Source organism: Gavialis gangeticus, unplaced genomic scaffold (genome assembly GCF_001723915.1).
Source record: "Gavialis gangeticus isolate Ggan-Ray unplaced genomic scaffold, GavGan_comp1, whole genome shotgun sequence".
Lineage (NCBI taxonomy): Eukaryota > Metazoa > Chordata > Crocodylia > Gavialidae > Gavialis > Gavialis gangeticus.
The window spans coordinates 10,945,075-10,957,379 of NW_017729019.1; the positions used below are offsets into that span (position 1 = coordinate 10,945,075).

The following is a 12,305-nucleotide window of genomic DNA, read 5'->3' on the forward strand; positions in this document are numbered from 1 at the left end:
AGGAAAGGTTGCGGGACCTGAACCTGTTCAGCCTTCAAAAGAGAAGGCTGAGGGGGGATCTTGTGGCCTGTTATAAACTGGTTAGGGGGGATCAGCAGGCGCTGGGGGAGTCCCTGTTCCCCCGAGCGCTGCAAGGAGTGACCAGGAACAATGGTCACAAGCTGGCGGAGGGAAGGTTTAAGTTGGACATCAGGAGGTGCTACTTCACGGTCAGGGTGGCTAGGGTCTGGAACCAGCTTCCAAGTGAGGTGGTGCAGGCTCCCACCCTGGGGGTTTTTAAGAGAAGGTTGGATGACCACCTTACTGGGATTATTTGACCCCAGTGCTCTTCCTGCCATGGCAGGGGGTCGGACTAGATGATCTGCTCAGGTCCCTTCCAACCCTAGAAACTATGAAACTAACTGGAGATGGCTGTAAAACGTAGTGAATCAGAAGCCAGCACCAGGCAAAATCCTTCAGTTCTTGCGCCTTTAAAACTACTCTGTGAGCGGGTTGTATGTTTCTAATGAGTCACATCCTCCTGTGCACTGAAGTCTCCAGAGCCAAGATACAGAAGTCCCACTTGCACAAGTAGGAGCTGGAATGAAATACGTAAGCCCCTGCACATGAATTTCTTATTGCTAATGAAAAATAAATGATCGCCGTATTTTATAACATAACAAGCAACCTGTTTTCAAAGGGACTGTTCACATCACACAGGGCTTCCCATTTTACACTATTACTGGGTCATGCAATCCTCCAGCTCATTTGTTTTACAGATCTGCCTGCTGGAAATCACAGTGGTCAAAACGGGTCCTGGCAACTGTATGTCCTGAAGCAGAGCTAGCATCCATTACTCTCCCAGGGTCCTCTGGCTGGTACCAGCAGAGGCAGTAGGAGGAGGAAACAGCCACCACAATCATCTATTCTGATCTTTCTGCTTGAGGGAGATCATAATGACTGATTGAAACAATACCTATAGACTAGTTCCATAGCTCATGGAAGGAACGGACGAAAACTGAATGAGAGGAGAGACGGGAGACCCATTTAATGATACAAGATGACCTCATTTGTGCCTACTGATACCTGGGTATGTTCAACTAGCGTGTGAAGAAAGAACCAAGTGAGAGGCAGATCCTGAGCTGGAAGCTGAAGTACACACTGGTCTAAGTTATGCATAAACTTCTGTCCTTCACCTTATTCCTGTGTAAGAAAGACCCATGCCCCATAGCAATGTCTGTAGTGGCTACAGAAGTTATTGTGCTACTAGAGCAGTGCGAGTCGTACCCCAGCCCTAGCTGAGAATAGTGCCTAATGGCACAACCAGACCTAAACATCTCATATTCTGTCCCTTGCCAGCTGTATCAGAGCTGAGCTCCCTGCCTGCTGCGGCTGCCACTTGCCCTGAGTGCAGTGCTATAAGAAATAGTCCTTCACAGAGATCGTGCACATCTCCATGGGGAAGGCAGCGCAGAACAACGTGCTTCATCCTTTACACCGTTGTTTCCTGCTGCCTTCCACCTGTGCCTCTCCAAAGCAGTGGAAGGAGAAGCCTCAAAGAAAGTTAAGAGAAAATAAACTTTAGAAGCTCCTCATCATGTGTCTATGAGTTGACTGCAGATAATATTTGGATTTCATGAGCCTCTGCTCCCCAGGCGCACAAAATCTACTTCTGGTTTTTAATGAAGCCATAATTAACCTCCGGAGTTGGCATCTGCTTAAACCTCCATAATTAGTACTTAAATTCTCAAAAGGTAATGAAAGGCCCTTTTAGGTTCCTAATTGGCTGCTCCTTCTTAGCCGAGTTTGCTTTGAACATGAATGATCAACATGGGAAATAAGTTACTTCTATTGAAGTAATTCAGTAGTTGGAGAAGTGAGCGACTTCTCTGTCTATAAGGAGGCTGGGAGGGCTTCTGATCAAGGCTGTTTCATGTGCTACAGCTGCAGAAGTCAACATGAACCTGCCACAATGGGTCCACTCTAGGCATGAGTGTAAACTGGGTTTGGCCATGTGCTGTAAACCCTGTCAGGGACATCTATACTGGGTCAGTGAGAGATCATGGAAGTTCAACTCTTGCACCGCAAGGAACTTGAGGATTCCTGCAGCCTATATTGCCAAGTCCTCATCCTTCACAATTCACCCCCCAACTGCAGCTGTTTCCCAGGATTTGGGCTCAAGAAGGAACTGGTTAGAAAAATGCCAATTATGGGGAATTTGGGGAAAAAAAACAGTTTTTCCAGTACACCTACTCGTTCTGCAGGAAGCTGAGAGATTTTTCCAGAGAAAGTTAATTTTGGAAGCTAAACTTTACAAGAATTTTACCTGTTGGCATGCAAAGCCATGTTTCATTTGAAAAATATAAAAACTTTGACCTGGAGTCTACTTTTGCCCTGAGTTAATGCATACCAATAACCAAATCAAGATAAAGTGCTAAATACTGATAATAGTTTTTGAATGAAATTGATAGTAACATATAGATAGCATACGTGTTTCTGCTTGCAAGGAAAAGGTCACAGACCAAGTGAAAGGTAATAGGCCCTCAAATCACTACTTAATTAACTTCCCAATAACCCCAAATCCTGGCTAATATTCCCTCTGACTGTGTGAACCATGACTCCATGTCAAACATTGTCCAATTAGCTATACAGTCATTCAGCCTGATAGCTTTAACACCTTGCTTTGCAACGCACTTTGAAATGGCTGGTGCTTCAAAGGTGCTAGAGAAAACAAACTTTCTGTATTAATGATCTAGATTTCTGTGTAGGTAGGGTAGGGTTTAATAATGGATGCAAATACACGCAACACTGAAAACTATCTTAGCATTTTCCACAGGAGGTCAAGCACTATGGATGTTAGCATTTCTTCAGCAGGTGTTGTTTTAATAGGGTTGAAATGAAACCTTCTCAGCACGTAGGAGATATTCATCTAGTCCAAGCTTCAGTGACTCTTTAATGCACTGATTCAGGTTGCAATGACATTTTCTACCCCCCTCCAAAAAAAAAAAAGAAGCTAAACTGAGCAAGCTTGTTCTTCATAAATAAGCATCGCTCTTGCAAGTCAGGGCTTGCCCCTGAAAGATGGGCCTCCGCAAACAGAGTGGCATCAGAAGAGAAATGCTATTTAGATTTATTTAGAGAGACTTAATTAAGCTCTAGAGTAAATGTACCATCCAACAGCTTAATTAGCAGCATGTGTTTATTAGGAGCTAATTACATGATCCCATAGCATTTTTAATTAATGATTGCCACTTAGCCCATTGAATTTAATTGACCAAGGGTAAGGAGAACATGCAAAATCTGTTGCCAAGACCTTTGGATAATAGAATTAACCATTTACTGTTGTTTTCGTGATACAACCAGAGTCATAGAAAGAGCTGCATATTCCAAAAGACAGAAGTGAGAAAAGGACCTGATTTAATGCATGCCACTGTGTAAATAAATGAACTAGCTTTTGCTGTTTGTTAGCATCTAAACATTTTGGGGGTTTCCATGTTCTTTTTAAAATTACCTCTCATAATTAACGTGCACGTGATGATGCCCTGCCCTACTAGAAAGGTGAGAGCTAAAATGTTTTCTTTACAATGTTGGATAAGGCAGTCGCTGTTACAAGACATTGAAATGCCCGTGGGGTGGAAAAAATAGTACAAAATTATTTTAGCTTTTACAGTAACATCTATGAAATTCCCAGCTATTCCTCAGTCCTGCCCCCTCTGCAGGGTTCCTAGATACTACCACAAAATATATAAAAATAGCTGCCTTCTTAAATACATGCTTAGAAAAAGGAAGTAAGCAACATGCTTGCAAACCCAAATGTTCTCCTAATAGCAACTAAACAGCAAACCTCCTCCCCACCTCAACAACATGAATGGCACATGCTAGTCTGAATCCAAGTTGGAAGCATGATCTCAGGTTTGGACTCTATCACAGCTTCCTCTGTGAGCAGATGAGAATTAAATTTGATATCCCAGAAGACAGATTGGAGTATTAGTATCCCAGCGTTAGGAGTACAAACTCTTTTAAAACATAATCCATGTCTGGCTATAGTTGTCTCTAAGAACCTGGACTAAGAGTTCAATTACTTTCACGTGTGCATGTCGTCCAAAGCAAGGTGCAGAAAGGATTCTGGGAAGTTGATTCTCATCCAAATGCTGCTTCTCAGGTGCCCCCCAAGAAACGTCTTGTACATGTTTAACCAAGCTCTCTCTGCTCACCTTGGGCTCTGGAATCTCCTTTCGTGTTCCTACAGGGTAATGCGGTATCATCTTGCCCCTTTCCTATTCAGCACTAGGTGCTGCAGAGTCACTTAATACATCAGGAGGAAGCTAGAGCAGCCCTCAGTGAAAAGGCACAGCATGCTCCTATGTACAACCAAAAGAACAAAACTGTGAGATGGACAGGACCTCTGGATGCAAAGATTTCTAGTTCTGTTCCTGCAATTCACAAGCCATGACACCTCTGCTCTCTACCATGCATGGGCATTTTCCAGCTGGCTGTCAATTAAAATGTGGCATTTGATTTTTTAAAACTTCTTTTAAGTTAAAATAAAATGGAAACTAACTATAGTATTTGGATTATCTGAACTATCATCTGGCCCGGGCATCGCTCCAACTACGCCCACATAACAGAGTACCTAGGATTAATACCTCACACTTGAACTCTCAGTGGAATTACCTGGGGTGGGAGTGGGGGAGGAATATAAAAAGGAACCTGTCTTGTTCAGGCTCCGTTCTCACAGCTGGGACTCATGAGGAGGAAGAGATAAATGAAACAAGAGGCTCTTTATCATTTCCTAGAGAGACAGGTATTGTAGAATAATGTTAAATATTGCATTGAATATTGTGGCTGTCAGGTAACTTTAATGCATGTCCTGTTTTCAGTGTCCATAAAGCCTCTCTTGAACAGGCTCTGACCATTTTGAATACTTTTTTTTTTTCTAACGCAAGCAAGAATTTTATTGGCGCGCACACGCGCACACACACACACACACACACACACGTGTCCAATCCTGCTACAGGATATTGAGTCCTCCTCAACTCTTAAGATTTAAACAGAAGCTAAAGGGACTCAAGTATTTTGACTTGGGCCTTTAAGCTACACTCTGAGCTATGCTGCCTTCTCAGAAGGGGGCAGGTCTACAACCCTTGGACATTTAAAGCATTCAGGATGCAATAAAGAGGGGTGTATTCCTATATCTAGTCATGGTTGTTCCTTTTACCAGTAATCTGCAGAGTACTCTTTAATGGAAAGGCACCTGGAAGCTCTGTGCACAGCAATGCCAAATCACTAACTTTAACAAAGCTAAGGTCTCTTCAACATCCCTCCCCCATCATAATTACAAAATATCTGTGTTAGTGCACTGGGGGCATCTATATAAGATGATGTGAATATCTATTCTACATTAAAGAACACATTGTTAGAACCATTACTGGATGCTGGTATTAGCATCCGATATGCATAACATGTACTGTGTACATATTTGTCCTCCACTGCTACAACACGTGTGTGTTGCAAAGCATCTGGTTGTGAAAGGCCCAGGGAACTTTATGCTTGTGCACATATCCTTAACTGTGCTCTGTACACTAAAACATTATGCTTGGGGGTGTTTTCTTTTTTTAAACCTTATGTAGATTTTATTTTTTTTAGTATTTTTCAAGTGCCTCCCTCCTTCCTCAAACACCAAATTCTGTGTTTGCTTCTTTTGTATTCATCTGAGTTATCTGAAAATTACTATAATGAACTATTACCCCTGAGGATCTGAATGCCATTTCAGCAGCATGTGCTATCTTTGCATACGGTTGCTCCAGCTCTGGTAAATTAACCTTCTTGAAATTGGTGTTGCTGGGTAAGAAGATGGAGGCAGACATACTAAAATAGCACGTTTCCTGCAGAAACTTGACTCTTTGCACTGGAACTACCTGAAACATTTCTGTCTATCATGTCTGTCTTAGCAAGGATATTAGCAAAGCCCAGGCTATTGTGTCTAAGGGTTTTAGTGAGTGCATTCTCATGTTTGCTCTGGAGCCTTTTACCTTCATCATTAAACAATACACCTTAATCCCTTTTGATTCAATTCAAAGTCCTGTTCCTGACGCAACTGTTTTCAAATTTCACAGGATCTAGCTGCTTGCCCACTCCTCAACCCATGTCGGTATGCTAAGAGACTTACACACAGGCTTTGATCTTTGCTTGGCAGGTGTTCAAACAACAGCTGGAAGGAATATATTCCCTTGTGCAGAAACGGCTGTCAGGATGAGGCAATGTGTGCTGAAAGGGAGTTGAGGATGATTCCCCTCTTACTCCATGGCTGTGAACCAGTTACTCTGGCTCACCAATGCTCATTCCCCATAAGAGCCACGAAGATGATCTCCGTTGCCTTTCAGGGCTGTGATGTGAATTTAACTCATTAGACTGCTATGGAGATAATCATTTATTTGACAGTTGCATACTCTGTTTCAGTCTGTAGGTCCTGTGGTGGTTAGCACTCTGCAAGGATCTGCATACAGATTGCATTAATTAATTGTGCCAGGTGGGTGTCGGCATTATGTCCAACACATAATAAAGCTGCCTACTAAGAGAGAGGCTCAAGCCTTTTCTGGATGATGACTCCTGCTGTTTTCTCACCTGGTGACCACTGTTACTGATAGCTGAAACCATTTTCTGCTAACAGTTTAGCAGATCAAAGTCTGTCTGAATTTAGGTTATGCATTGTCCCCCTGAGGACCTGCATCCAAGCTTGAACCCACAACCTTCAGGATTGAACCTCAACCTGAGTTTTAATGTACAAATTAAAGAAGCAACTCCATGAACCAGTAGCACGAATAAGTCACCTTCCTTTAGTCGTGCCAAATGCATGCCTTGCTAACCTTGTAGTTTCTCAATTTCTAATGCACGGTGCCCTTGCCTTGCAGAATACGCAGACACAATTGCATTCTTCCACCTGCCAGACTGATGGGGGCCCAGTTCATCTTTGACATACTTGGCTTCATTTTTCTGGACATGGTTGGGATCCCAGGGAATGTGGTCATCCTCTATGCCTTCGTTCACACATTAATGTGCCACCGGAAAGTCACGCTCTCCGAAATCATCCTGAGCAAACTCGCCCTTTCCAACCTCCTGGTGATCCTGAGCCAGGGGATTCCCTTCACGCTCAAAACATTTTGGACCCAGAATGTGTTCAACAACCTGGGGTGCAAAATTACCCTTTATGTTTATTGTGTAGGAAGAGCCATGACCATCTGTGTCACCTCCCTGCTGGGCTGTTTCCAGTGTCTCCTCATCATCCCCTTCCCTTGCAGGTGGCTGCACTGGAGAGAGAGCCTGATGAAAAATCTCTCTTCCATCATGATTTCCCTGTGGTGCTTCAACCTCTTTGTGTGTAGCACCCGTCTGACTTACGCCTCTGCCCAGGGTGATGAAAACTCCTCCACTCTTGGAAATTACACCGAGCTTTACAACTTCTGCTATGTGGTGTTCCCCAGCCGCTACTTTTACCTGGGAAGTAGGGTGGTGTTGGTCATCAGGGACTTGTTCTTTCTTGGGGCAATGACTGTTTCCAGCTGCTACCTTCTGTATATGTTTTATCAGCATGGGAAGCAAGCAAAACACCTACCAGGGCTGCACCTGAAGCATGCAGAGATCCAGGCAGCCAAAGCCGTGGTGGCCCTGTTAGTCCTGTATCTTTTCAGCTTTGGGATGGATAGCATCTTCTGGATCTTTACCCTCTGTGTGTCCCCAGGCTCAATGAGGCTTGTTGATGCTCAAATGTTCTTTGCTTCCTGCTACTCGGCCGTCGGCCCACTGGTGATTATCCTGACCAACAAGAAGGTGCAAACAGGCTTGAAGGCTACACCCAACAGGAGAGAGTTTCCAGTGGCAGAAAGTATCTCAAAGCATATCCATTGAGTAGAAAAATGGGAAAACTAGCAGCTTTCAGTCCCAGGCCAGGTTCTGCTGTGTTTGACTAGTATAGCCATTGCTGTGTTCCCAAACCATCTAGGACATTAGCCCGTTAGACTCCAAATAGCCCAGAGAATAATAAAGCAAGAAAGAAGAAAAGTAAAGTCTCTATCAGCTTCCTGCTGGGCGTAGGGACAAGAATCTGTATGTGATGGCACACCCCAGCAATGACAGGGGAGGAACAATGATTTTTCCATTCAAGGAGCTGCATGTGAGAGAGCCTGATTCAATTCACCGTACTATCAAATCCATCTGTGACCTTGTGAAGTCAGTCAGTCTCTCTGGACCTCAGTTTCCTGCCTGTAACAAAGGAAGGATCGCTCCTTCTGCCACGGCTGTGTGTGGTGTGGAAGGATTCAGATTCAGAGATACAACTTGCAAGCAAAGCTGATTCTGAACATTTCGGTTTTTTTAAATACAAGCTGATATTTAAGATTCTCCTGGTTTTCGTTACTGGGAACATGGGCTTCTTGAAACTGCGCTTTAAAATAGTTTTCTCCCCCAATCAAATGCATGCCAGTTTCAATAAATGAACCTAGAAACATTTATGGGTTTTATGAAAAATAAAATCAGAAAGTGATGTATTGCAAGCAACCTTACTACAAAACTCATTTTCAGATTGATCCTCAATGCCTGGCAAAGGTGCATTTTATCTTTGTCTCAAATGCCTGAACGCCAGAGAAAATGTAACAAGCTTAACGGGCATCATCTTACAATGTAATGTATGCCATGTATATATTTTGACATCTAGCAATGAAAAGGCAAAAGCAAAATCCAGTGTGTACGACCTGTGCAGCATTGCAATGTATAATGTTTACAGCAACAGCCTTATTTTCAGGTACCAAACTCTAAGCTGTAACCTGTGGCTCTGAGGCCTCATCTTCAAAAGTACTGAGTATCTTCAGCTCTCCCTGACTGTCTAGATACATGGATGCTGAGCACAACTCAAAATGAGACCTGACTGCATGTCAGCACTGTGAATCAGTTCTGTGGTATGTGATTCTTCTGAAAGATTAAAACAATCCCAACAAAACATCCCTACAAGACCAAAAATTCTGTTCTATTGGAAAGTACACAGACAACCCCCTAATACACACTTGTGTTACTATAACTAAATTCCCATCTCTTTTAAGCAAAAGACTTTGGTGCATTAATCATCTTCGATTACAGATTGGAAAGCAAATCTACCCATTTTTTTCATACTAGCTCTGACGAATCAACTCGCATCTCAGTGCAGTTGTAGGCTTTACTTAACGGCCTTCTAAGCTCCGTGTGCAATATCTGAAGGTTGCTGACTCTGCCTCTCCGTGCTTTTCCCCATTATACTCACTGTTCAAATAACAATGCTAATTTAAACTTTGAAAAATGGGGTGTCTTGCTGCAGCAGGTTGCTGTGATTGCAACGTCATCCCCTTTGGGGTTATGGCTAAGAACAGAAACATTGGCCCAATCTCAGTGAGATGCATGGTATGGGGGCACCTGCTTGCATATTATTCTACAGCAAGGAGAAATGTCCATGTCCCTTCCCAGAGATGTGACCGGCTGCCCAGCTGAGTGCTGTAAGTTTTAATGGTGAGCTCTTTAAAGTCCTCAAGGGAGATGGTCTCATGCAACAACTTACATGTAAGTGCTGTCTTCAGGAAAGAAGCATACTGTACAGGGGTTGTGTTCCAAAACCTGTCAGAGATTATTCATGATAACTTTTATTTATATGTCTAAAAAATTATTTGTAGGAGCTGCATCAAGCTTTTGGAAATAAATGGTGATGTTTGGGAAGCTTTCTGCTTATGACTTATTAATAAATCTGTAAAAATGTCTGGAGTGTGATGGCTCAATCAAGAACATGAGCAGTTCCTAAGCAGTCTCCAAGTCTGACTGAATTTGTCTGCCGGCCTCCAGCCTATTAATATGGAAGCAAGATAACTGTTAAATCTGAGAGTATCCTTCTCCTTGCCTGTCAAGCGTGCAAATACTCCTACATTCAGGACTCACTATTTGAAGAACAGCCTTTGCAGATGTGACTGCAGGATTTCAGTCTAACTGAATCCACTCACAACACCACCAAAGCTTTTGGCAATGGTGGTGGTGAGGGAGACACCAAAAAGGGATCCAGGCAAGACAGCACTGCCCACAGTGACCATCTGAAATACGAAACACAAAATGTCCCTGCTTTGCTCATACAGTAAGACCTTTGCTTTGGGTGATCAGCTGTCTGAAAGCATGAGCCCATGGGGTGTCCTCTTCCTCCAAACTGCAGATGAGATCCTGGCTAACTTGTCCTGCCACAAGACAGAGCCCTTACAGATGTCCGTGTAGACCACTTGACATTTGTCAACACCTCAGAGTCCCTCATGAGAGTAATTCTGGAGACAACCACAGTTTTCAAGCTGCAAAAAACATAGATACGGCAGCTTCTTGACAATGGTTTGAAAATGATGATTTGCCTTTAGAGGCACCTTTTGCTCTCTGCTACCTGAGTGCAATTCGTGCAATAACGATCAAGTCCAAATGCCAGCAAGCGTACAATCCTGAGGGTTCGAGGTCCCAATGTACAGCTCTGCTGTCTTTTGGCTAATGGGTTTATATCCTCTTGAGTCCTCCTAGGACTCACTTTGGAGCTGTGAAGAATGACACCAAGTCAGGACTGCTCTTAAATCTGATGCTCTTTCCTTCACCACTGGCAGATGCTGTCTTTACTTTACATTCATGCTGGTTGGGGATCTTTCCTCTGTGGCCCTCACTGAGTTTTCCCAATGGTAACAAGTGGTTGATCCTCTTACACAGGCATCACAAACAAGTTTGACTGAATTTCTCTGCCAGTTTGTGTCGGGCACATTGTGCCCCACTCCACTCCCATGGTCACCAGTCCTGAGTACCATTACTCCCCTTCACGTCCGCCGCACAAATGCTGAAGTAAACGTACTAGCCAGACTCTGCGATAACCCTACGCTGACAGTGTATTGGGACATATTCCACCCACTGATAAATGGCTCCCCTCAAGACATCCATTATGGTCCACCTTCCAAAACCTTTCAACTTCTCCTTGCTTGGTGACACGAAGAATGGTCAGCACAAGCACCACTCAGTCACCACATCGTCTCAGACCCTATAGTCAGTCAACGAGGATTTAACTGGCCACGCTGCTATTAGGCACTTCTCCACTGCTTTCCAACTGAACAGGGGTCACGGTGCCCCAAACTTATACCAACAGGGCCTTCACAGTGACAACAAATGTCCTTATGAACAAGTTCAAACCATGCCCCACATTGTTGACTCATGTCCATTTCCTATGTGACCCAGCGGCCTTCGAGTACTTCACGCTGGTGATGGGAGAAACAATATACCAAAACCACATACACTAAATAAAATCAGAAACAAGTGCAATGCATTTGCAGTATGGCCGTCAGGCTGAAAACAATCCCTGCAATAAAAGCATCTCCAGTAGTCATTACAGTGATGACTCTCTGTTTCTATGGAGCTGAGGCTGTCTTGATATATTTTCTCTTTCCACAAGGAAGATTTCACCTCTGATTAATCAATAACCAAATAGTTTTGGCTTTCAGCTACTCTGCCAATTGTCCTTTCCTGATGATTTTCAGTAACAACATAATGACTAGGCTACAGGGCTACTGTAGGGAGCACAGAGAAGTCTCACACTATTTTTATCCTCTAGGCAATACTCTTCTTTCCACCTGGTTTGACAAAGCAAGCTGCTGTTTTATGGAACTTAATAGTTCGCTATATGCATGCATTTTGTTAATCAGCTCAAACGTTACAAGGGGGTGTAATAAAATCTAATGTAATAAAAAATAAAATCACCCAGACTGAGCAGCACACAGTAGTTTCCAAGGATGTTAGCATGCCCCTTGCAAAATGTGTAGAGAGTGAAATCCACGGTAGCCCTGGATTCACGATTCTCTGAGCATGGCCAGAAGCAGGAACAAAAATGGAGAACTTCACATTCTTCCTATAGTCAGTATTTGCTACAAGAGGAGAAACCAAGGAACTAAGGCTAAGGGAAAAAGGTGAAAGGGAAAATAGGAGATTTGATTTTTTTCCCCTGTCACTGTGCTTTTCTTGAGATGAAGAAGTTGCATTTGTTCTTTCTTCATTTGTTGCTTTCCTTAACGTGAAATAAATGTCCTAGACTGAGCAATAGCATGTGTGTGGCTCCTTGTACTTGGATGCAGAGGAACACAGGGGAAACTTTAAAGGTTTACATACCATTTTGCTGGGGTGAAACCTGCAATCTGCTTCTCACAGAGAGTAATTCTTACAGAAAGCAGATCCAAACACCCCATCCCTTTCTTCAAATCCAAGGTGTTCAAAATACCAAGCCTCGTGGGGAAACCCCAACCTCAGTGAGA

General features: G+C 43.4%; 1 protein-coding gene and 1 long non-coding RNA gene across 2 annotated transcripts; both read left to right on the forward strand.

Moving 5' to 3' along the window:
* Positions 1–1,200: 1,200 nt before the first annotated feature.
* Positions 1,201–11,240, forward strand: LOC109295426. Its single transcript, XR_002096747.1, has 3 exons — positions 1,201–1,214; positions 5,106–5,112; positions 11,161–11,240. It is a non-coding gene; the product is annotated as an uncharacterized LOC109295426 (long non-coding RNA).
* Positions 6,918–8,250, forward strand: LOC109295425 (vomeronasal type-1 receptor 3-like). Its single transcript, XM_019514281.1, has one exon. The coding sequence runs from the start codon at positions 6,931–6,933 to the stop codon at positions 7,882–7,884; it is 954 nt and encodes a 317-aa protein (XP_019369826.1). The 5' UTR covers positions 6,918–6,930; the 3' UTR covers positions 7,885–8,250.
* Positions 11,241–12,305: the final 1,065 nt, after the last annotated feature.

What these genes read in the sequence shown, in the direction of transcription:
- LOC109295425 (XM_019514281.1), top strand. Translation starts at nt 6,931, where the DNA reads ATGGGGGCCCAGTTCATCTTTGACATACTTGGCTTCATTTTTCTGGAC.